At 49.6% G+C, this 26423-nt stretch overlaps 1 protein-coding gene across 2 annotated transcripts in view; it reads right to left on the reverse strand.

Annotated features, from left to right (window-relative positions):
* Positions 1-5286: 5286 nt before the first annotated feature.
* Positions 5287-26423, reverse strand: part of HS6ST2 (heparan sulfate 6-O-sulfotransferase 2) — a 94373-nt gene continuing 73236 nt past the window's right edge. Inside the window, exons 1-2 of one of the 2 annotated variants that reach the window (XM_085544546.1) lie at positions 9053-12062; positions 5287-7947 (exon numbers count right to left, since the gene is read on the reverse strand). In XM_085544546.1, coding sequence (XP_085400672.1) covers positions 7248-7947; positions 9053-9405 — 1053 coding nt within the window. In that variant the 5' untranslated portion in view covers positions 9406-12062 and the 3' untranslated portion in view covers positions 5287-7247. Of the gene's footprint in view, positions 7948-9052; positions 12063-26423 lie in introns of those variants that run through there. The other variant, XM_015860409.2, reaches the window with a different exon arrangement.

The raw sequence follows: 26423 nt of genomic DNA on the forward strand, positions 1-26423 counted from the left end.
GTTTCCCAATGGTACCCAGAGTGCAGGGAATCTCCAATGAGAGCCATCCCTGGAGCGTCCCTCTGGATTGCAGCACTGTTGGGCTGAACCAGAATGGCTCACTGGTGGGCTCAGAATAGGGCTGATGCTGAAGAGGATCTTCCTTTTTCCAGAGAGATCCCCATTTATTCCTCTGGCATCACTGGCCCATGCACAAGCACATGGTGGGCTCCCTCAGAAGCCGATGGCTGCCCTAACCCCACCTCTTGGTGCGGCTGGGCAGTGTAACCTGAGTGCTCCCCTCAGGGCGCAGGGACACACAGAGATGCTTTGTTGAAGCATTACTCAGCTAACATTATTTTCCTGATTCACAAAAGGTGCGCTAATCCCTGTGGGAGAACAGGAGGGCCGGGAAGGGTTGTGAAATGCCACACATTCCTGCACCATGATGCTCCAACCCTCCGTCCCTGAAATGCAGCCCTGTGCTCACCCAGCTGGGTGAGCCCTGCACCAGCTACTGTGTCATGGTGCGGCTGGAGACCCTTCACACCATTTCACCCCCAGACTATTGCTGGAGCTCCTAATTTTATAAAATCACAATCATTAGGGTTGGAAAAGACCTCTAAGATCCCCAAATCCAGCCCCAGCCAACCCCACCATGCCCATCACTGCATCCCTCTGTGTCACATCCCCGCAATTGAGGAGCACCTCTAGGCATGGTGACCCCAGCACTCCTTGAGCAGCCCTGTGCCACTGCAGCACCGCTCTTACTGAGATGAAATTTTACCTGATCTCCAAGCTGAACCTCCTCTGGCACAACTTAGAGCCATTGCCTGACACAGCTGGGAGGCAGGAGGAAATAAATAAACGGGAGATGTCTACTCTTTGCTGAGAATAATCGTGCTAGACAAGAGAAAACTTCCGTCCCGTTCTCTGTTTTATCAGTGGAACAGCCCTTGACAAGACCAGCGCTCGGCTTTTCTTCTTGCGCCGTTCAGAGGGAAATGTTTCTGCCTTACCAGAAGTGCTGCTTCCTTGCAGACAAAAAGGCAGCCCTTCCCCGCGCTGCGGCACAGACAGCTCATCAAACTGCAACAAAGCTGCCCTTGTGCTGGAGCACAGCTCAGCAAACAGCCCGCGAGTGCTGTCATTCAGGCCTCACATACACAGCACTGTAATGACTACGGATAACCAGCACGGGCTGTGTTCCTACACCTCCGTGCTGCTAACACAGCTGCAAGCTGACACTGTGGATAGCGGGTCCTGGTGCGTGGTGCAGTGGTGCTTTGACCTCCTTGAGGCTGCAGCTGTGATGTTACCATCACCTCCTAATGAGAAGTGTGTGCTCCTTCCATAGGTGTGTGCCTTTCTGCCATCACCCTTTGGCCGTGACACACAGCTGAAGGAACCCAAGACTGTCAGTCCCAGTGCTTCAACATCAGACCCAAAGGTTTTAACTGCGTGCTGTGCACATGCAGAGGGGGCAATCCGTCCTGCTCGGCTGTATCAGAGCGTTCCCAACATGCTGGTGCAGAGCAGGAGCACAGATAACTTCAAGCAGGGAGCTCAAAATGCAACATTTTGGAAACAAAAGGCTTTTTTCCCATCCGACACTCTGACAAACATCCCTATGACCCCTACTAAGAGAACTGCTGCCCCGGAGTGCCATGCTGCCCTACTGGGGCGCGCTCCTGACATCCGAGGGGAGCGGAGCGCAGGGCGCAGGGCGCACAGCTGCTGCATTGGCTTTGCCGGGGCTCCCTCTAGCGTGCACAGCCCGGAACATCCCTTCCAAAGGATGGATTTGATGCAACTCGAAATGGATCTAAATACGATGGTCACTTGGCTTGGACTTCCAGAGAAAACGCTCGCTCTGGGAGAAAATCCATCATTTCTGTGCTGGAAAATGGAACGGCTGACGGCTGTGTGCTGTGTGCTCACCATCCTGCAGATGGGAACTGAAAGCTCAGGGGTCAGAAAGATTCCTCCGTAATAGAAGCTTTGGCCTAATTTTCACCTATCACTTTTACTTTTATTCCTGTCTTCCTCGGGGACTGATCTACGTATTATTACAATCAGGTTATTTTCTGAGTCTAATCTAAGAAAATAAATTAAAAAGGCTGAACTTTCCATTAGATCTCGGAGAGGCGGCATTTCTCGGTCAAGGAGAACGGAGACACTCGGGAATAGATGGGTGGCAAAGCGCAGTTATTAATGATGCATATGAACACACACAGCCTTGTCAAGCTCAGGGAAGGGGCCTGAGCCCTGTGTGTTAAGTAAATAGCTCCTTTGTTGGTCTGAGGAGTCACACAGCAAAGCAGCTCACATTTCCAAGAAGCCGTGGAGCAAAATAATACAAAAGCTATTAAAATCCAGAGGATGACAGATTGCATTACGCTGCCTAAATTAAAGCCTAAATTAGTACGGATGTAAACATTAAGGTCCCTGCTTTCCTGCAGTTCTGAATACTAAACAGAACTTGGCCAACAAATACAATAAATCTCTTCAACAAATGTTGTTGGTTTTTTTTTTCCCTGTAATTTTTTTTTTAATCTTTGCATATATTCTAAACCCAAAGGCGTGACTGTACTGGAAAGAGCCTTCGGGTAAATGAAGAGCAAGGAGCAGCCCCTGCTCTGCACCCAGTGCTGGCAGCTGAAGGATGGAAATGGAAATGGAGAGGGCTCTGAGGGCAGGGAAGCCCAGCACTGCTGCCCAGAGCTGTGGATGCCCCATGTCTGGAGGTACCCGAGGCCATGGATGGGCCCTGGGCAGCCTGAGCTGTGGGGTCAGCCAGCCCATGGCAGGGGTGGGACTGGGTGCGCTCTGTGGTCCCTTCTAACCCAACCATTTTATAGCTCCATTAAGGTGCAGGTGCAATCCCTTCCCCTCTGTGCGAAGCAGCAATGTAAAATTAATGATTTCTTTCGTCTCTATCCTTGGCAGCTCGCTGGGGCTGCTTGTTCTACTGACAGCAATGATTCAGGAAGCTGGAAAACATCGTTCTTCATTTACAGTATTAACAGCTGAGCGTACAGACACAGAGACTGTAGTTATCCTGGAGGAAAGGTGACAGGATGAGTCACCTTTACATCTTCATTTCTAATGTTGCCTCTGCAGCTTTGGGACAGAACAGCAGTGGGGTCAAACAGGCTCCTTTGGGGTTAGGGTCAGGGCACAGTTCCAGACTCACTGGAGCAATTTGGGAGTTTGATGCTTCCATTCTGAGTTTCCTTCTCCCCCCCCCCCTCCCCCCCCCATCCATAACACAATTCTCTGCTTGTAGCAAATCAATGCAGCAATACCAGATAATGCCAACCCTCCGCCCTGCGATGGGGAAGGGAGAGAGAGAGATGAGCTTTGACAAACGCAGAGGGCCACAAATTGCGCTGCCTTAAAGAGACATCAAAGTAATTTTCAGATCAATGTGATGCTTGACACAGAGCCGGCGCGACTCCTTCCAGATGGGCAGTAACATCCCCAAAGGGCCAAGAGCAGCCACAGCTCTGCAGCAGCGCTCTGTGCACTCAGGAGCCACGCAGCTTTCTGTCAGCCATGAGAAAGAGGAAAGGGAAAATAAAAAGTCATCTGAGTTGAGGAAGACCCAACCAAGCAGGGAAAGGACTCAGCAATGACTTAAGCCATCTGCCTGAAAGGAGCCAAAGGAATTAAATAGGGATCCAGAGCCCCTCCTGCTCCCCTGCTCCAGGGAGGTTGTGGAGATACGCACTCTGGCTGCACACCATGGTCCCACCAGGATCTGTCTGTGGTCCCACACAGCTGTGCCATGCACCGGTTGGTTCCCATCCTGGGGAGGACAACAACCTCCCACTGAGTTGGAAATAGATCATCACAGATCTGCCTGTGGCACAGCTGTGTGCGCAGGTCTGAGAGAGATTTATGATTCTTCACTGCTGTTGCCATTCCTTATGCCTAAAAGGAGCAGCGTGTCAGACAGGGGAAGACATTTTTCTACTGAATGAAAATAACGTGTCCATAAAAACCTCTGGGGATGACATCAAATGGGGCTATGGCAGCAGTAAACGTGCTGTCCAGAGCAGCAGCAGCACAGGTCATCCTCACTGTATGACTGCACCACCAGTGCTGGGAATGGGGAAAAGGAGCCCCTGACATCAACCTTCAACCCGAAGCAGACCTCAGGAAAAGGCAAAAAGGCGCCAATGATGTAGATTTGTGCCTGCCCCATTACGGGAGGTGACCTGATGGTGTGCATAGCAGGCAGGGCACACAGTGTGGTGCTCAGCACTGTGGGGTTGTTGCTTCCTCCTGTGGCAGAGCAGCCCCAGCTGCCATGAACTGTGCCGGCACAGCCCTACGACAGCAAAGCTGCATTGATTTTGTGTTTGTACAAGAGGATGGCTGTGCAGGAGGCCAGTGCTCTGAGGGGCTCTGGGCTCATCCTACTGCTGCTGCAGAACCCTATGCTGAGCCTCAGAGCCCTGTGCAGGATCTGGCCTCCACCCTGTCCCGTTTCTGTGAGGTTTGGCTTCACAGGGAACAAGAAGCTGAGGGTGCTGTGGCCATTCCAGCTGCTTTATCCATCAGTAATTAGGCAGGCATTGTATGGCTTCGAGATTAATCCCACTTTTAATTATTTTGAAACTGTGTGAGTTTTCCCAGGCATTAAAGATTATGTACACGCTTGCTGATTCCACAGCAATTATTCTAATGTAATGATGTCTATTAATACGCTTCCCAGCTTGCCATGCCCAGAGGGGAAATTCCCAGTTTCTCCCTACAGAGCACACATCTCCAGCATGATGTAGGACCATCCACCTACCTGCTCAGAGCCCCTGAATGCTGGACTCCATGGTCCCACTTCAGACGTTCTATGCTGCTTTCTGTACAACAGAAGAGACAACGTTCCCTCTTGATGAAGCTGCTGGGATGGGGGGAGACCTTGAGGAAACACAGAGCTGAGTTCCATGGGGCAGTTTGGGAGCTGTGCCGTAAGGGAGGAGTGAGAAACCCACAGCTCAGCAGAGTAGGGGCACTGAATGCAAGGAGGTTGAAGTCCATCACCCACTTGGAAGCGGTCCTTGGCAGTTTGGGTCCGTGCGTGGCTGAGCCAGGCTCCCGCAGTTCCCACATGGCTCTCTCAGAGAGAGCTCAGAGCAGCTCTGCCCTCGGAGGCTGCAGTTTCAGACACACGTCAGAAAAGCCATGCTTATAAATTCACATATTTGCCTGTCAAGAGCTATTGCATTTGTGTCAAAATCAGCCCTCAATGTGAACTGCGTCGTTCCCAGCACACCTTCAGATAAGGAAATAATCACAGTGAAATCAGAAGACTGCAGTTAAATTTTATTTATCAGTTCTATTGTTAAATTACACAATCAAAGTCAGTGGATTGTAAATCTACACGGTAAGACAGCATCTACAGTGGGAATCAGCAGAATTGGATATGATCATGACAAAACGGCATCCTTATATTGGTACATCCTCTATATACAACTGACAGTATACACAAAGGAAATGCAACTAGTCGCTGTAAACCATGCACACCACAGCAGGATAACAAAACGCACCTTCTGCAATGGGCCCTCAGCTCGTTCCTGATTCAGCCCCGTTTACAGCAGCGCCTTTTGTTTCAAAGAGCGACTTAGTTCCCTCCTGCCAAACCCAAAATCCAACCGAGCCTTCGTATTGGCAACCGTGATCCTCATTAAAACGGTGATAATTGAAAAAGCAAACCCAAAGAACTGCTGTAGGTGGCGCGGCACTCTCCTGTGCCCAGCTCTTCATGCTGTGGCACAGGGCACAGAGATGGGCCACGCTCCTACAGCCTCTGTCCTCACTCCGTGCCCCTCTCTGCTTATCTGCTATTACAGGCAGGAGAAGGAGACAGTGAAGGAGAGCTGAGAAGCACCATGCACACGAGGACTGAGATGGTGCAAAGCTTGAGAGCGCTGCAGCCCACCTGCAGGGCCCGCGACCGCGCTGACTCGGGAGCCAAAGTCTCACAGAGGTGGCTTTCTTCTTTTTGTTTCGTTGGCTTGTTTTTTGCATAGAGATTACAGGAGCCCCTCACCTCCCGCACCAGCAGTGCCCGCATCCCGCCCCGCCATCCTGCGCAGCTATGGCTATGGAATACTTCTTCCCATCGTTCCAGCCATCTCTAACCTGTCAGCACTAAGAAGGGCTCGAGAGCGTAGAAAAAAAAAAAAAAGCCCTATTTTTACACTGCGTAGCAAAGATTTACTGGAAGTAAATCCTAATTCAAGTTTAAATCTACTTCTTCAGTCGAGCGATTCTCTTTATAATATTGCTGGGATTAGAGAGCTTTATGACTTCTCACAGACGCCGTACAAAGAGCCGCGACACGATCTCATCTAGTTTATATCACCAGTTATTACAGAATGATAAGCTCAGCATTATGTACTCTAATGGGCAAGAAGGACTTACAGTCAGATACTGTCACAAGACCGTAATTTGGAAAAGGCTTTATGAAACACGAGGATGTAACTCCTCCAGAATGGCTAAAATCACAGTGCCCTGCAGGCTCCAGAGGCTGTGCCTTTAACATTGGCACTGAGCTCAGAACAGTGTTTTGTGTTTTCAGTATGAGACGGACAGAGCTGAAAACTCTGAACAGCGGCAGGTAGACAACAGTTTAAAATGCTGAATATTTGTATGACAAGAGAAATTACTTCTAGACCCTTTTAAAAGCCAATATCTTACATAAAACCGGTCGGTATTTTTTCCCAGACCTTCAATGCTCTCCTCGTTGTCCACTCGTTAACTCGGTAAATACCACAATCAGTTGGTGCCCTTTGAAAGCCCCTTATTAAAGAAAACTAAGACAAAATCGAAAGGAAAAGGTTTTGCTTGTATACTGCATTGTGAGAGTATGCAAAATGCTCACTGTTAGGAAATGAGATTGCTTCCCAGATCGATTTCAGCAGAGCATCATCAACATTTGCCAGCATCCCGTTTTGTACTCATAACTAATTTAAGGATTTTTTTTGTTGTTGTTGTTTTAAATGAACGTCCAAGCAACCATTTCCGATGAGCTTACTTGGCTCCCGTACCCCATAAATAATCCAACGAACCTAAAAAGGACAATTTAATTACACACTAGGATTAAGTGTTCCACGTACAGTACGACATTTACTGCAAAGGCAACTGCAAAGGCAACGTTTTAACCTCTTTTTGCTTCCAGAAGCATCTTCCATCCGGACCATGGCCGGTTCCCACGTGGGCGCTGGGTTCCGCTTTGCTTTCGGTGTCCTGAGAGCGTTTCCCTACCGCCAGCGCTCCACGTTCCCCAGGTAGTCACTGCTGGAGCTGTTCTCTCCCTGCTCCCGCAGGTGTGCCTGCTTTGCCCGCAGGATCTTGCGCTGCTCCTGGCGTTTCCGCCGCGCCTCCTGGTGCTCCTTCTGCCTCATGTACTGGTAGCGCTGCAAAAACAGGTCTTTTGCATAATCGTACAATTCCATGTCTAAAAAATTGAGGGCCTCGATGCGCTGCTGAGTCTGCTCGTCTATCTCCACGCTGGAGGCCCTTGTGCTATTGTACTGCGTGAACGGCGAGATGAAGTTCATGTTAAAAGTCTTCTCAAAGAGATACTGAGTCTTCCTTTGAAACTCGGTAAGGCCGAAGAAGGCCATGCGCTTCAGGTTCTCCTTGGCACTGTCCAGCAGAACCTTGTTTCTCTGCTCCTCCGGCATGACCGACAGGTTGTAGCATCCCACCAGGCTGAGGTCGGACAGCATGCGGACCTGGCGGTTGTTGGCGAGGTTGTAAGGGCAATCCATGAACTCCTGCAGGGAGCAGCCCGACCAGTCGTCCCCTGTGTAGCAGCTGGGCAGCTCCTCGGTGGTCGGCGAGCGCCCATCGCAGACATGCAGGGACGCCTTCCACGTGGCTCCCCGCTGCACGTGCCGCCATTCGCTCAGGTACCGGGAGACGGGGTCACGCAGGATGGTGATGTAGTAGAAATTCCTGCAGAGGGGAGAGAGGCAGAGCGGTGAGTTCTGTGCTACTCAAACACAAGGCAAATGGATGGCCCACATCACCAGAAACCTGGGACAATCTTCCCAAGGGAAGTGATGGAGTCACTGTTCCTGGAGGTGATCAAGAACAGAGGAAACGTGGCACTGAGGGATGTATTAAAGGGTATGGTGGGGGTGGGCTGGGGATCTTATTGGTCTTTTACAGCATTTTGTAACAGAAGAAATGCCCAAGGGAAGCAGTGGCTTTTGTTTAGTGCAAAGTGGCACACAGGAAACTTGTATGACATGGTAGCCAGGAGATATGGGACACCCCACCAGGATAAGAGCAATTTGTTTAAGTAAACTGAATTAAAGTGGCTCAATAAGTAACTGCCCTGCTTGGGAAGCCCACTCCTCCAGGACAGGCATGCCAAACACAGTGATGGCCACATCCTTGGTGCTGCGGAAACAAGAAATGGGATGTTGGTTTGCTCTCCAAGTGATACCAAAAGTGGCCACCCCACAGCCCAGCCTCTGATCTGTGCCGTTCCCTTCAGCAGAAAAGCCACTAGATGTCAATGTTTTACAGAAAATTGTCTCTGGATGGACTTGAAAGTGAATCACAGGCACCGAACGCATCCAGTAGCACAAGGGAAAAGGAAACGCAGAGAGTCGCCATTCCCCTTCTCATCTAGGGCACTCGAGCTTATAAATGAAGTAGGAAGCACAATAAACTCACCAAACCAAATAAAGCTGAGGAGCCCAGGAAGGCAACAGCAGCCAGACACGGCAGCACCTGCTGTCTGGAGCAAGGACACAGCCATCAGCACAGCCACGTGCCCATGGGCTCACCTGGCACCCTGAGCTTTGACTGGGGATGTAAACACACCAGGAGAGCCAAAGCCTTGGTGCATGGCCCAGAGGAAAGGTACTTTTGGCCTAGGAGTATCACTGCAAAGTGTGGGGATACAGGGACATGGCAAACCCAAACCCCTTCTTCAGCACCTGCAAGGACTTCTCACCCTTGGACCCAGTTTGTTGGGACCCTGCACTAAACTAATGACTCGATTCTTAAGCAAGGATAAATCAGTGCTACTGAGCAAAGCTGTGCTTACCCCTCTGTACAAAGACCGTGCTTCTGGATGGGGCCATGGGGTGCTGCTGGCAGAGTGAGTTGGCCACAAACCCATGCTCTGAGGTCATCATAGCAATCAGTGGGGGGTTCATGCACAAATGGAAACAAATCCCAAGCCAAGATGGATGTACCGAGCATCTTATCATAGCTCATATGCTCAGCTTCTCTCCTTTTGTGCTCTTTGGTCACAGGCAGTGACAAAGAGCCCCTCCCGGCTGCGGTTGTAAAAACAAAGGAATGAATAAAATGTGTACGTTGGTGGAAGAAACGGTGCTGTAACGGAGCACAGTCACTCTGGGGGGCTGACGGCCTCAGCCAGGCAAGTCTCTCCATCAGGAGCTGTCAAAGAAGTCGAAGGAGAGCAGCTGAAGGCAGCTGCACAGAGCTGCTCGCTTGGCTCTGCGGAGAGGTGGCAGTGCCTGGGCTCCCTGCAGCACCATGTGCTTATGGGATGCCCCACACAAGGCTCCTGCCTTGCCTGGATTGAGCACAGCATCCTCTAGAAGGTCAGGGCCGTGCTTTATGCCACGCTGTACGCCCCCAGCTGAATCCTGCTTTCGAGACATGGGGTCAATCTCAGATGTTTTGAGCACTTCTCCTCCTCTTCTTCAGTTTCGCTGTTAAAGTTCTACCAGAAAAGGCACCATTCCTTTTGGGAACACCAGCTTCTGGGTCAGCCCCAAGCCACGCTCATCCAAGTTTGAAATCACAGCAGCTCCCATAAAGCAGCCACACTGCTGTGAGTTTATCTGAATTGAGCTACAAAAAGTCATGCAAGCTTTAATGTGTCACCAAGCCAGGGCTGGATTCGGCCATCGAGCACCCAGAGCATCCTCCTGCTGCAGCTGGGAGGCAGATTAAAAGCCTGGCAATTATTTTTAGCTCTGTGCATAACGGCTGGTTCCCTCTGCTGCCTTAATGAGGGGGTGTGGAGCTCCTGCCCATTCCTTGAAGCTCGTGCTTCAGAGCCCCAGACAGCATGTCTGCAGGTAGAGCTCAGCCTTGGCTGCGCGTCACTCCTCTGTCTTGCAGAGTTGTGCTCATTGCAAGTACAACTTTCTAACAGAGCTGAGCTGGGCGCCCACGCAGCACAGAACAAAAGCAGCTCACAGGCAACTCAGAAAGCAGGCTGGCCATCAGGAATCCGAGGTGTGTGACAGCCCTTTGCTCCTGGTATCTCCCTGCACACAGCTGTTTCCCAGACCCACGGCTCCCTGTGCGTTCAGCTGTCTGCTCCATCAGGAAGATGACTTTGTGCAAACACACCAGTGGCTGAGCACAACAGCTCTACATGATCCTGGACAGGAAAAGGATGACTTAACTCCAACAGATCCCAGCAGACAGCACCTCCACAAGGACTGCACTGAGCTCTGGCTCTGCTGGTGCCAAGCAGAGGAGTATTGATCCCCACTGGAGGACTGAGGCTGTTTAATTGCTGGCAGAGGCAGGGGAAGAGTGGAGGTCAGTGCTGGCAGCTGCCATGCCTTCAGCCTGGAAACCTGAGCCCGGCCTGATGGAGCTCTGAGCTGGGGGACTTGCATCGCAAAGCTGAAAGCCAAGCACTCACTCAACATTACACCCATTAGCAGATCGGTCACTGGGGGAGGGACTAAGCAACCTTTTCCCATTTCCCTTAAGAAATGAGGCTGAAGCAAAAGGGGCTACAGAGAGGGAAAAACCTGCAGCCTACACACAGGGAGCACACAACCCAGGGACACCTCAATCTCCTGTTGAGGTGGAAGATAACACCATTTTGGCACAAAGCTGAGGAAGCAGAGCTGTGACTTCCAGGGGACATGCCAGGACAGTCCACTCTCCCAACAAATCTAAGGCTACCCTAGGAATTTGCTCAAGCACGTCAGCTTGCATCTAGGTCAGGCTCAGCCAGGTGACAACAGCAGTCGAACACACCGATGGGCTTCTGCAATGAACGGGAGGTAATTCCACATCCCAATGTGTTGGATGGAGATGGGGGAGGAGGAGAAACTTGAGAGCATTCCACTTCTGGAAGATTGCTTCCCCACAGGGGCCCAACCGGGGGCTTGCTGGTCTAACAGCACAATTGTGCAACCCAGTTACACTGCAGGTGAGGATGGACACAGTGAAAGACATTTAGAAGTGGCACTGAGGGACGCGGTTAGTGGGCATGGTGGGGATGGGTTGATGGTCGGACTCTGTGATCTCAGTGGTGTTTTCTAACCTTTATGACTCTATGGAAGTTCCCTTTGAATAGGGCAGGGGGACAGATGAGATCTGTATTGTGTCCAGTGGGAAAGCAAATAAAATGAAACCAAACCCTGCAGCAGGGATGCTGCATACGGTACTAAAAAGAGAAGCAATTGTGTGGTTAGTGCCCAGAAGCCCACAATCAGAATTGACCAACAGCACAGAGACGACCAGCATCCTCCCCACTCTTCCCATATGCTGCTCATACTCCCGAATTAAACAACAGAGCTCATTTATCAGAGCACATTACTTTCGTCTTTTGAAGCCAAAGAGTTTGGGTTTCTTTCTTTTTCCTCACCTGCAACACATGGGATGAGAGGCACACAGCTCCCCTCCTCTGCACAGCTTTACAGCTCCAAAGCCACCTGACCTCTGTGTTAGTGGGTTTTAATTTTCAGTAGATGGGGCACAAAGCTGGCGTGGGTCTCCCTCACCCATCCATCATCCCCAGCACGTCTCCCACAGAAGTCAAACTCAATTACACCAGGCCGGATGCCCAGCGCTCCCGGCTCCTGCTAGGTGAGGTTAATTCCCATAAAGAGCTGCCCACAGAGAATTTGATTTGCTAATACTGCAAATTGTTCCTCAAAGAGAAGCACTGCTAATTTGTGAGAGGCAGGCATCTGTTCGGAGGTCACCTGGAGGGAAGCAGAACGTTGATATATAACATTGCAACTCACCCTGAATCTAACAGATTTTATCACCTATGGACATAACTGTAAGGCTGGGGAAGAGCTGCAACCAACTGTGCCTGGGAAGCCCCAACACTGGTAAACGAGCAGCTTTTCAGGTTGGGAGGTGCCCAGGGCAGCAGTGAGCACACAATATTTGGTAAGCTCAGCCTCACTGTGCTGGGAATGGAGAGTTGGCTCCAGATTGGCCCCAGATGCTTCACATCAGCAGCCAAAAAGCATCCCATGGTTCTCCCCTGTGCTCCCAGGGAATGGAGGGGAGGAGCAATGAACCCCACTTTTCCCTCCAGCAGCAAACCTAAACACACAGGGACTTCTATCCCTTTGCTCCGGTGTCACCATGGTGCTGGAGAATCACAGGATGCATTAGCTCAGAACAACGGCCCATGAGGAAAAGAGATAAGTATTTCAGAGCTGTGAATTAAAGCCTTTAGCAAATGTAAATTTACATTTCCTCTAAGTAATCATTATGTTTTCACTTCTATCAGCACCCAGTGACTCACGGAGATGTTTTGTCTAGAAACACTAATGGTGGGGGTAGGAAGCCAGCAGCCTGCCCACGGTAACCGCCGCGGGAGGAAAGTGCCAGAGGAACCCATAAAAAGGAGCTGGAATTTGCAAGAGTGGCAATTACAGCAGCTCACCCATCGCCTGTGGAATTATCAAATGGGAAAGGCTCGCAGCATTCATCGGATGGGGAAGATTTTCAGCATTTTAGGGGCAGAGGAAGGCAGAGTCTTCAGATATTTCAGCTGAAGATGGGTGTTCATGTATGTGCGGGCATGGAACCTGGATGCTAATGTGCTGCAAATCAGGATCTAAATAAGTGAGAAATATGCAGGCTCACACAGGCTCATGCCCCCAGGCACCCTCACGCACCAACCCGTCACCCGCAGCACTGCCTGCGTAGGGGAGAGCTGCCCTGCAGATCTGCCAGAGTGCTATTAATTTCCTAATTGCCTGTGTTATTAAGATCTCTGCAGGACACCCTTGCACGCAACCGATTCAGCAAGAACAGCAGCCCTCTTGTTTATGTTTACATACATACAGATATATTTTAGTGGCCGTTTTTGGACTTGGCCAACAGAAGGGTGACTTGGTGGTGTGCCCAGTCCCAAACCCACCGCTCCACCCTATAGAAAAGGGGATGATGTGCCCATAGAAACACCCATGTCCCAACACAACCAGCACTCCCTGCTCTCTCTTCGGGCTTGTTGCTGCAAAGCACAGCAGCCCTCCCAGAAGGAGCTGGTGAACAACCACAGGACTCTGCAAGAAATGAGATATTTACTACACTACTCACCCTGTCTAAATGCTGTTGCAGGAATTGGTTTCTGCTTGTAACTGATATTCCTGCGGCACGGCAGGCAGAGGTTTGCAAAGCCGACACTCCATAAGCGGTGGTTTACAGAGATGGAATAGTGGCAGTTTTTCATTTTCCAGAGTCCACTCACCCTTCCAAAAATCTTAATGCCTCATTGATTCATAATGCAGTACATAAAGATTTCATTTTTTCCCTGCACACAGTGATATATTATGGAGGCCATCTATTTTGCTACTGAAAAGTTTGCTTAGCAGAAAAAAATCTGGAGTTTCGACATTCAGGAAATTACAGTCATCTGTAAAGCACGACTGATGTGCCAAGGCCAACATTTTCATTGCACCTACGGAGCTGGGATAGCGATGCTAAATATTTATCGTACTTAAAAATAAGTAAATAAATTCAAAAAAATCCAGATTCTTGCTTATAAAAAGCGTGCACTTTGTATTAATGGAAAAGGCTCTCTCCTTGCATTTGTCCACCTTTAGTGTGCTACGCCACTTCCCAGTGGCAGTAACACGTAACGCTCCTCCCAGCTCCTGCAGGTACAAAGCCAGGCGCCATGTGAGCAGCGATGGTCGCACTGTGTGATCTCTGTCCTTTCCAGCCTCACTGCTTCCATCAGTCTCTGCTTTACCGCATCACTCCCCCCCCACGCTGGAGGAATCCCAGAGCTTTCGAGATCACCCACGTTAAATTCCAGAACTTCAAGTATCCTGCAGCAGGGAATTAACTCCGGAGAGATAGTCATCATCTACCTAAACCAATCCTCTTTAATAACCCATATAGGAATGAGGTTTGGCTCCTGTGAGGAAATGCACGGCTGCTGCTGTTGCATTTGCAGACACCTTCCAGCTAACACAGAGTGCTTTTAACAGCTGAACCAAGGATGTGCACTGCGCAGCAAAGGCATGTGGATGCAGCTCGCACGTTGCTTGCTGTAACCATCGGACAGATGGAACCCAAGGAAAACCTCTCACAGCCCTTCTAAAACGTAGTCCAAGGAAGGCATCTACTGAAAACGCATCTGAAATGTAATTAACGAGCTGGCACTAATACTTTCTCATTCGTACTGCTGAAAGGGATGAGGATGGACAACGTGCCTGCAGCTGCAGCTTGCTGCAGTTTTCATTTCGGCTTTCATTGATTTCATTTAGCGCCGTGAGACCGAATAATGAAGAAATCTGTATCAATGGAAAGCACCAAGCGCACTCCTGCCCCACCAGGGCACTCCAGCAATATCGTGGAGTGGAAGGGGATTCTCCTTTAATTGAATTGGAAATGAGACACACATTAGCTAAGAAAACTTAATCAGCGCAATAATATTAAAATGGGCCACTCAGACAAACTGTACTGATTAAGTCACTTGCAAACATTTCCGTCCTCATCAGCGAGACTTGTGGCGTTAATGATTTAAACTCACTTTCCTACTCCAGGGAACAAAACTGTAATTTCGTAGGAGATGATTAGAATGCTTTAAACCTTCCTTCGCACATTACAATGCAGTCTCCTGGTAAAAGCACAGAACCCGATCCTGCAAGGACACGTGCAGAGGCACAGGAAGGCTGTGCAGATGCCAGCATGTCATCAGATCTTTGATTTAAGCCAGGAGACAGCCCAGAAGGCACCTCCCTTGCTCTCTTGCTGCTGAAGCATTCCCAGCAGCTCCTCCGCTGCCTTCATCTCTAATCTTGACTCCCTGCACCGTAAAGCCGTGAGCTCCGTGTACCTCCCAGCACACCCGCATTTTAACAGTCTCGCTCACCCACAGTTCACATAACTGGATTTAAAATGTTGGTGAGATAGCAGAATGCGTTTCTATTAAAGCTCTGCCAATGCATTTGTGGCGCCTGAGCTCAGCTGGGAGGGGTTTTATTTCAGCTCAGCAATCAAGACTGTGCAGGTATTACAAGAAGAGCAGAGCACCCATTTCCCACATCCACTTGTTGTCCCACATACATTAAGCCATTGCTCAGCCTGAGCAGTGCCCTCAGGAAGGCAAACTCCTGCCTCTCCCACTGACCCAACACTGGGCCACCATGCCAGGACTGAGCTGGCAGCCCTTCATCCCAGCTTTCAAGGCGGCTAGCAAGAGCACATTCAGCACAGCTATCAGCTAAGACACACTGTGCACCTACCGATCTGAGGCCTCCTATATTGTTAATTAATCTCTAGCATTAAGATGTTCAAAATCCTATTTCAGGACAGCCAAAACCAAATCCCGTTTTTGCATCTTTTCAGTGCTTGTGAAGCAAGCTTCAGCCAAATGTCAGCTGCTCTGAGGTCAGTGCAGAGAGGAGATGCAGGCACCAGGCCAGGCAAGGCCCTGCTCCCTTCTGTGCCAGCTGAAGGGTGACAAGCAGCATCACCATGCAAAAAGCACAGAGATGCATGGCCCACAGACAGCGCTGCTTTCTTCACCCTTTGTTCAGCTCTCCTGCAGTGAGAATGACACAAAGATGGATCAAAGCCTGGCCTTTCTCTCAGCATCCTCTTGCTGTGGTCCTCCAGCCTGCTGCACCCATCACCCCCAGCTTCACACTCACAGAGCTGACCAAAGGCAGCACTAAGGAACTCCAATTCTCCTCTCTGAGGAGATAACCAGCAAGCCCAAGCACTGAATGAGCACACCCAAACCACAACAGACCACAAACGTTCAGGGTTATTGGATGAGATTGATGAGCTTTCAAAAGGAACTGCCATTGGTCCCATTTTTCTGCCTCACTTCTCAGAATAAGAAACAAAAAAAGGCAAAAATCCTCTCCTTAAGCAGCAGGGTATGGTTCAAAACAACACCGCTCCACCTGTTAGCATCTTCCGAATGATCTTCAGAAGATACAGCTCTAGTCCTGCCTGGATTACACTGGCTAAAAATGTGTGTGACATTTTAATTATCAAGTACAAATGTTACTGCGAGCAAGCAATGAAACAGATGGTGTCCTGAATTTTACAGTACAACCACGTTTTCCAGCTCAAATTTCCAGTTCACCAATCAGTGAGCTTTAAGTCCTGCCTTTGCCGTGTTTCCCCCAAACATCTGAACCGTGGTAACCAAAGACACCAGGAGCACAGCTCTGGGAGCAGAAACACAATGTGAGTCATCCTCCCCCAGGCCAATACACAACGTGTTTACAACAAGGAACCGAAACAGCACAAATCTATACAGCCCAAAAACGTGGGGTGTGTGAATTGAGAGAGCATCACTGCCCTGGAAAAAGGATGAGTACAAGGATGAAGGAATGACTGTCCTGCTCAAGGGGGAAAAGAGGTGACCTTGCTACCTCCATCTCAGTGAAAGGCTTCACTTGTTCAACACTAGTGAATCCTACCTGGGTCAAGACCGCCCGACTGCCTTCTCTTCCCCTCGGTGTGCACTGCCTCAAGGGGACGGGATGGGAACGGATGTATGTTCAGTCCAGTTCAAGCACTGTGTGAGGAGAGGCAGGACATGGGGAGGGAGCTGTGGTGGTAACAAATGAGTCACAAATAGGCTGTGTTTTTGGCTGTCATCGTGCTCCGTGTGGGCTATTTCCCCTGTCAGCCTGAGCTGCCCTCTCCAAAGGGGCTCCTGATTTAATAAGCTGTGGCAAAACTTAATCACAGAGAGCTTTCCTGATACTCTGCCCCATTCATCTTCACTACTGCAAGCCTAAAATGCTGGGGGGAGGAGATGCTGCCCTGGCTTATGGCATCACTGCTGTATTTACTACGAGAAAACATCTCCGGTAAGGTGTCTCAGAAAATAACACGCTGAACACTTCCTCACTTTGGAGCACAGGTGCCCTCCTGAGCACCTCTCCCCTGCAGAACAGGGAAACCCACCTGAGTGTTTAGTTACCAGGGCAGAAGGCAACGCACCAGCCTTACCGCAGACCCTGGAAGCAGCTTGGTTTGCAGCAGCTTGAGATATCTGCAGCAGGATGGAGATGTGCATGGTAGCAGCATGGGTTCTGCTCTCAGCCACGCCGGCAGCTGGAGTGCTCAGATAAATAAACCTGGAAATTGACTGCTTCTGAGTGACAAAGGCCTCCCCGCCAGGTGTTCATCCCTGGAGGGGTTAATATAAAACAATCCGATTTCTCCCCCAAATTGCACAAAATCCAATAAGCACCAGGCAGCGGTGTCTTCTCCCATTTAGAAGATTAAGAAACTCTGTTCTACCGACCCGATCGGAGCAATTCATTCCCACAGAATTACGCTGGGTTTTGAACCTGAAGTTGATACACCCCATTCAACCAGCAGGCTGAGCCATCCGCTGCAGGGCTGCATCACAGCACTGCCAAGCACCACCTGAGCTGGGTTTGCTGCCAAAGCACCTGAGCTGGGACAAGCATGAGAGCAGTGTGGGGCAAGGGGTTCCCTCCGCCCCCAGCTGCCACGATGAGGTCCAGCAGCAATACCTTCAGCAACATCCCAGCCATCCTGTTGTTAAACCAGCAGCAGCCGCGTAACTCATTTCGACATGCCGAGATGGGGCTTCTCTTGGCTTTATTTGAAACAAAATGACACTTTCTCTAGACACCAAAATGCATCCTCGTCTCATCCTATCAGCGGAGGAAGCATATTTCTCCTCTTTATGTGAAAGGTGATATTGGGTGCATCATGCATTGAAATCGTTTGCCGGCTCCCTCTCTCAACATAAATAAGGGAAAAGTAAGTCAGGGAAGATTGATTTTAAAGATGTATACATATGCATGCCGTTCTCTAACCCAGAACATTATTAAATTCTTTCATATATTCACGCCAAAGATTGTGCAGGTAGGGATGCTATCACTCGTACTTTCCCAGAGTGAGGATTAGGGAGCTTTCCTGCTGCTGAAAGTGATGTGTTTAAACAACCTGTGCTCAGCCAAGCCCTTCTGTGCAGCAGTGTACCCCAACCAGAGCCCCGCTGGGCTGCCCAGCAATGCCTGCAGGGAGCCACAGCAGCACCCCAAGGCCAGGCTGAGCGCAAGCTCTCTTACGCCCATCAAAGCACTGACCTTCTGATGGCTATTAAATGCCTTCTAACATCTCCAGCCTCCCCATCCAGCAGAGCAGAGCACAGCTGAACCCCACCAGGACAGCACTGCCTAACGGTGCTGCAGAGATCTATACTTTAAGCCACACTACATCCAGCCCAACACCTTCACTTAAGAGCAGTGTGACATCCTGCTCCCCAGGCAGGCATGTCTGCCACCAGCACTGCCTTCCTGCCTGCATGAACTGCAAGTCTGCAGCAACGCTGCACAATTACCTTAAAGACGTTATTTAGACAGCCCTGTGGCAATGGGTGCCTACACAAAGCCCAAATCCCACAGGGTTTCCATAGCAGAATTTTTATCATGCTTCTTAAAGATTAATAATTTAAGGCAAGTTGTAACTGTGCTAAGATTTAGTCTTATGTTTTCATCACGGCTTTATATTCTCATAAATATCCAACATTCCCAAGTATATAGGAACGTGAAATGCTATTCAAGAGGAAAAACTGCAACCAATATATCTTCCATTTATGGAATCCAACGTAAGATCATATTCAAAGCGCTGCATTTACTGTCTGATTTTGAATACATAAAGCACACAGCCATTAGAAATTCACCTTTCATTGCAAAGCTTTGTTCTTGCAGTGACATAACTTACAGCTGGATTAGGGCCCTAAGTGCAGCTCGGCCGTTTTTCTTCTCCCCTGCTCCCACAAACACGACTCAGAGAGACAGGTCGTGCTCTCTATCAAAGTTGCACTTGCCACACAGCAATATTGCAACACGTCCCATTATAGTTATGTCTGCAGAGACCGTGAGCACAGACTTGGCTGCAGGCACCTCCTAATGGAATTACATAATTGGAGGCATGTCATCTAAATCTGAACAAATTGGATTCTCTTGTCATGCACTATTGAATCAAAACGGAAAGAACACTCCACGCTGTTATCTACGGTAAACCAAAGGCGGCAAATCCGGCGTCACTAATATTTTGGTAATGTGATGTGTATTAAAAACAGGGCAGGGGGAGGAGAAGAGAAAGGGCTCACGTAGGGCACACCAAAACTACGCTGCGTGCAAGAACAACTCATCCCTGTTTGGTTGGGGAGTCACATTAAAGGCTTGTAATACCAGAGAGGAGAGAAGCAGCAACAGAGCTGTGCAGGGTTGGTTGCCTGGTGGAGCTGGGGACCTCAGGCTCTTCCACCACCTCTGTGCTGGGAGAAGCGACAGCACAGAGGCATCTCCCCAGCCCCAGCTCTGCCGCTCCTCCCCCCCCACCATACCCAGTACCCAAATTAACATTCACATCCCCTATGAGTTCTCCAGCCCTCGTAATTCGTAAGCATGCCCTGCTTTACGTTTACAAGTACGTTGACTTTAATTTGGAATTACTGAAGGAATCATAACTAGGGAGCCAGAGCTGAGCGTACCCAACTGCGCATTCAGGGCAGATTTTCACCAAGCACTCAGCTCGACCTCCAGTTCTGCACGTATGAGAGAACAGAGGCATTAATTACATTACCAGAATCACTAATCAGCTCACTGCATCTTTACATTTCATCAGCGAACCGCTGGTGCAAAACCAGAGCCTTTCTTTTCCTTTCATTTGGCTCTTTGAGCCTCACCATGGTATTTCCACGTGTGCACACAGAAAAAAAGAAACCCACAAACATACATTTAAAGAACACCAAAGCAGCACAGAAAGAGGCATTCTGATGCCATGTGGAATTCACAGCTGCCCCAGCTGGAGGAGTCACGCTGCTCTGTACCACTGGGGAGCCCTGAGGACAGAGCAGGGTAGGGAACAGGGAGAAGCGCAGGGCAGCATCCCACCAGTGGCCAACCCAATGCATACTGTGCAAGTGGGAACTGATTTAAATGGTGGTTTCCCAGGGCAAGCAGAGGAGCAGTGACAGGAGGGCTCAGCATCCAACTGGGACTGTCCCACCACTGCTTCACAATGGCCACATCACCCCCCTGTGATGGCTCCCACAGCCCCAAACACTGCACTCAGATTTAGTGACGTTTCTAAATCTAAGTGAAGGAGAAGGGAAAGGAACACCCCCATCCCTCACCGGCCCAGCACCTCATGAGAGCTGCAGAACGGTGCTCTCAAATATTCCACCGACTCCCTTGCTCTCTACTGCATCTTTTTCTCATTAAAAGGGTTTTAAAATGGATATTTATGTGGAGTCAGGAACTGGACTCTGCAATCCTTATGGGTCCCTTCCAACTCAGGATATCCTTGAGATGGTCTGATTTTGGGTGGCCCTGTATGGAGCCAGGAGGTGGACTCAGTGATTCCCTCCAACTCAGGGTATTTATTCTGTGTTTCTATTGCTACTTGTCCAATTTGGCTTAAACAGAGTCAGGGCAAACATGCAGGTTACGAAGCTCCTTCATGTGCTCAGCCTCCTTAATGTTAGTAATATCCATTCATAATTAACATTTTACAACTAATTAATATCGCTAATTAATGAATCAGAACAAGGGCAGGGAGATAGGAGAACATTCCTTCTGATAGCTGTGAAATGCACTAACGGGAGTTGGGTCGGGAGATGGCTTCTCTCTTTGGGGAGATTTAACCAGTTCGATTTGCAATCAGAAAAGCTCTAGTGAATATTTAAAGAACAAATTATAAGAATAGGATGAAGGAAAGCTATCTAGCAGTTCACATCTCTGCCTCTAAGAATAACAAAGGGGGGACCTGCACCATCCCAGCCCAGGTGGGCATCCCAGCAGTGGGGTCACAGCAGGGACCACAGCCTAGGGAGGGCTATGGGCAGTGTTGGGGTATATCATTAACAGCCACAGGGAATTAATTAGCACCTAATTAACAGAAGCGCTGGCGGCATCTGGGAAGTTGGACATGAAAGGCCAAGGTAAGCATTTGGGATGCAGCAAACACGTTCAGGACAAATATTTATTGGGTCAGTAGTTGCTAGCGAGGAACAGAAGCCATAAAGTGGAGATAACAAGGAATAATGGTGCCACAATGGGAAATTGCACTAATGACTTAACAGCTCTTTGCACCTCTCTCTAAAATGCTCCTAAGGGAAATCTCTTATTCAGTGCCGAAGTAGCAGCGGTGTAAATCTGCTCGTCATTATATCTGACCCCCTGCACTCACAGCAGCTGCTGAGCCCGGTGCTGCACAGCCCCACTGCTCACCCACCACCCGCTGCCACCACAGCAACTCCCAGTGCAGGGCAGAGCAGGACACGCAGCCCAGGGATGGGGAACTGCCAGTAGATCTAAGGGACCACTGGAAAAAGCTGTGCCCCCCAGCCATCACATCTCACACTGAAGGGCATGGCAGGGTGAGCAGCACCACAGGGCAGGAGAGACCGCAAATGCAACTGTAAGAAACACAGCTTAACTGTCTTGTTAATTAATATTCCAAACTAGGTGCGAGCCTTTAACACGCAGCAGGATTGCGGTGAAAGATTTATGAGATTGGTTCACCTTTCCCGAGTGCTGCCTTTGGGTCATCAGCAGAAACTTATCAGCCCACGTACCAGCGGAGATCGAGTATGAGGAGAAGGGTAACATCTGCACGAGACGGTGTGACCTACTTTTACAGTAATTTGAATGCATATCTGGGAGAAAAAGAAAAAGCCTCTAAAATTTTAAGGGAGAATTATAAATCAAGGCATGACGGTAAACAAGTAATTTGTGAAGTCGCACTGTCTACTCTGTGCAAACAAGGGATTCATCAAATAATAAAATACTACTTTAGAAGAAAACAAGCATAATTATTTTATAATTACGGCTGCTCTCACCTTCTGAGGGCAGGAAACCTTCCTACCTCTATAGAATCATAATCAAGACTCATCAAAGTCCTGTAAAAGCAAATCAATATCTGCTCTTGGCAGGACGAGTTAATTAATAGCGGAGAGCTCCGCTGCTCTCATTCTGACCACGGTGAGGGTGGCTCTGGGAACGTTCCATGCAAAGCACCCAGTGCTGCTGCTCTGCCCTGCTGTCCAGGCATGCAGATCCCACCATCGCCATGTGGGCTGTGCGTGGTGTGGACTGCTGGAGATCAGCAGGATGCAATGGGCTCCACACTCACCTGGTCCTTCCATGTGCCCAATACAGTGCTGGGGGAAAGATGGCTTGAGCAGCACCAGGCAGCTCATCTGCTGGTTTATCCACCAGCATGCATGTGTGGAAATCAAAGCCACACTGATTTCACCACTGCTGCACCAGTGGAGCTGGCTGGCTTTGCAGCACCCATGCTGAGCAGAGCTCCATGCTGTCCAGACAGCACTGTGCACTCTGCCCCTGGGAGGGCTCACGCTGTGCAGATGCCTCTACAAGCATTGACAACCAGGGCACAGGTTTCTGTCTTCCCAAGGCGAACCCTGTGCCATTTACAGGATGCCTGTTCCATTTTATTTTCTTTTTCCCTTCTTACGAGACCTTTAAAGCAGAGGTCTGGTCTGCCCTCAGTGATTAGCAGAAATCTCAAGGCCCTTCTGAAAGAGCAGGGCCTCCTATGAGCAGGGAAATTACAGCCAAGAACATGACAGCAGTTGGATGTGCAGAGCTGGGAGGGGTGAGACGCACTCAGCAGACTGCTTTGAAGCAAAAGCTCAGTAAAACATTATTAAACTTATTTTTAGCCTCGTTTGCTAAAGAGAAATGAGCCTTTCCTGAGCACACTGTCTGTCCGTCTCCCTCCCCGCTGACAGCCTCCTCATAATTATTTAATCAGCTGCTTCATCTGAGCATCCCCCGCTCTGCTAGAGTGGGGCACAAACAACCACAGAAGGGGCATGGGCACCCCCCGGCAGTGAGGTGCCTCTGTGCTCACATGCTGGTCCTTCCCACGTGCAAGCAGAAAGGGAGAGAGTGGGGAATAACACAGTAGAAAAGGAGACAAACTGCAGAAATCCATGGGAAAGCGGGGCTTTATGTACTGCTTTGAAATTAAACACGTGTACCCCACAGAGAGCATCTCCAGCCACGTATTTCATCTTCCCCGTCTACGTTACATTTCCCACTCTCCACCTGATCTGCAGTTCTTGGAAAACTCTCTGCGACCCAAATCTGAGCTGCTCAGCAAAACAACAGAGACTTGGGGAAGTCAGAGCACTGCTGGCACCCACTGTAGGAAGGGTGGCAGGCAGGAGGCACGCTGCGCACTTCTCAGTTGGAGGCGATCCCTCCCTCTCCCCACACTGTCTGCCCTTTGGCTGTTTACTTTAATGGAGCTGCAGTCATTTTTAGCACAGAACTGTCAGCTGCAGCTCCCACTCCATGGCTCTGCAGAGCAGGCAGTGCTTACCACGTCCCAGGAGCAGCAGCGATGTTCCAGAGACCCCACAAGGACTGGGCCCTTGCCAACAGGAGCTGATGCGCCGCCTCAAACCAGGCGTAAAAATGGGACAAGACCAGGAAAAGCCACTTCTGCAGAGCAATGCTATTTAACTGCATTATTGCTGAATGCTTGGCAACGCAAACCCAGCAGGCTAGGAGAGCAGGAGGGGAGGAAGGGCTGAGGAAAGGCCTCCAGGGTACAGAGGTGCAGAGGGCAAGCACCTCCCTGTGCTCCTCTTCCCCACAACACCACACTGCAGCAATAAAGATGAAGGTCCTTGGTGCCCTCATACTTTGCATTTTTGCAATGCCAGGCCCAACATTTCTGCTCCCAGCAGGCAGAATGCCCACCAAGCACCTCACTGCCCCCAGACCCAACACCCCGACCACTGCCTGAAGAGGGCTGCATGGATGGGAAACGCTGCAGGTATCCATCTTCTGCAGGGCCCATCTTTTGTGGGGATCTGGCAATTATTGCAAACAATACAGGACAAGCTCAACAGTAGGTGAGTGAAAAATTGGATCTGACAGCACTAATTGAGCCTAAAGTCCCATTTACTGAAAATGATCTGGCATAATTAAAAATTCACATTTGGAGACCAGTTGTGGCGAACCTGATACATTATGGTTACTCTGAAGGACCCCATGAAACAGCCCCGCCTCCCCCCAACCCTCTCCCCCTGTGATTTGGACTCACAGACAAAACAGCTCGTGCCACATCAATGGAGTCACTGGGAGGAGTCACTGGGAGAAGCAGCTCCAGATTTTGGGGGATGATGCCCTGTTCACACCAAGCACATGTCTCCAAATCCTCCAGTCACTGAAGGGAGCTGTGCTGCTCTGCATGCACAAAAGGGCTCTCAAACCTTTGCCCCACGCTAACAAGCAGCTTCCCTATTGCCCTAGCATAGACACACATGGACTTCTGCAATTGCTTTCTCCTTATCAACCTAACTAGGCTTTAATTCCAGCACATAATGTGCAAGCTTCACTTAGCCTGTGACAACTTAGAGGGAATGCAATTGGAAACACCTTCACTTCTACTTTTAATGAGTCACTCTGGTAAACAGTGTCTTTGCATAAACCCATGCCAGTCTTCAGCAGGGCAGGATGTGCTCGCAGGGATATAAAGACTCGATTAACAATGCACATTCTGCTCTGCACACAAACATACCAATCACAGCTAAATCACAGGCCTTGGATCATTTATAATAACCCATAACTTTCCATCTGTGTTTTTAAGAGCTGCCCTCAACCAGGAGATTTAGCAGAGCGCTGAAGGTATAATCAAAAGCTCTGTTGCTGCACCGCACTCGACAGGTAGGATGCTTGCAGGAGAAAAGGAATAATTACTTAATCATTAGCATTTTTGAAAGCCCACATACCCACAGTGGTTAACATCGTTATATTTTTATCTAGACAAGGCTGCTGATCCCTCCATCTGATACGTAAGGCTGGAATGGAGATAGCTTGCCACGTGGTCTTCCACCTCCAATGGCTTCTGTTGTTTTTCCCCCCCTCTAGCCCCATAAGCTGCTCTGAACCAGCACAGCAGCCCAAACTCTGCATTGAACCACCCGGGCAGTGACTTGTGCACAGCCCTCACTTCAGAGGAACAGCGAGCTGTCATCTCGGCAGCACTGCGGCATTCATTAGTGATGAGACACCACGGATCCTAAAATAGGCCATCCCAAAATAGGCCCTGCAGGTAGGAGAGGAACAGAGCCTGGCTAGTGCTGCAGGGCAGCTGGATCCCCGCTGTGATGCTCACCAGAGCACCCAAGTGTGAGAGGAGCAGCACTGTGCTCATCTGATGCCAGTGGACAGCAGAGCATCCCCAGGGCTGACCCTTAGGGCTCTGCCCAGCTGTGACACTCTGTGACCCCTCCTTAAAGCAGAGACAGCTTCCCCAAAGGTGGTGATGGATCAAATGCTTCCTCAGTAAGGAAACTCCATGCTATCCAAACTCACGTTCCCTGTGCAACAGATGATGAAGGGGAAAAGCAATTGTGAGCTTTGCTGGCAAACAAATGCTCTCCTACATTTCCTTTGAGATGTTCAGACATCACCATCAAAGGGCACCTTAAGACACAGAGGCAAGGTGAAAGTGATGGGAGTGGAGCTTACGCTACCCAAGAGGCTGTGAAAGGATTCTGGCAAACACAACCTGTTATTAAACACGGAGTTTTCAGGTATTCTGCCCATCCCCCGGGCTTGCTGGGAGCTCTGCAGAGACATGAGCCAGAAGCAGCTCTGCCTTCTGTAAAGGACCATTCAAGTGTGCAAACGCCTGACTTAGTACATCCCCAAACCACAGTTGAGCAAGGCACACGGGAGTCCAGAAGACCCAAAAAAAACCCCAAAATCAGAGTGAAACCAACCAACCAAATTCACTCAGAACAAAATATTCTCCCTCTGTGCCTTACAACTATAGATTTTCATTATGGTCGCTGCTGTTCTCTGACACAATGTTCAGGACAATAGAAGAGACTGCTCTGCATAGCTTCTGCTATTATCACACCTGCAGTTTGTAAGCTCAAGTATGGTGTATTGCTTATACTCCTTCTCCTGGACAAAATCTCCACCTGACTGAGGTTATTGCTGCCCTAGCTAAGCTTTCATGTTGTCCTTTAAGGTGTCAGCAGATGCTCACAGCAAATTACCTCCCAACCAGAATCACACTGCCTGTCCTCATCAACTGCTGGCAAGGATGCGTCTGAGTTAGCCCAGGAAGCATCTTGCCTCAAACAAATCCATATGTATAGGTTCCAGATATATTTTTCAGCTAGAGCTTATTACATCCAAGGCCAATAAAACAAGAAA

The sequence above is a fragment of the Coturnix japonica genome, chromosome 4, assembly GCF_054131305.1.
Source record: "Coturnix japonica strain WE chromosome 4, WE-NBRP24, whole genome shotgun sequence".
Taxonomy (NCBI): domain Eukaryota; kingdom Metazoa; phylum Chordata; class Aves; order Galliformes; family Phasianidae; genus Coturnix; species Coturnix japonica.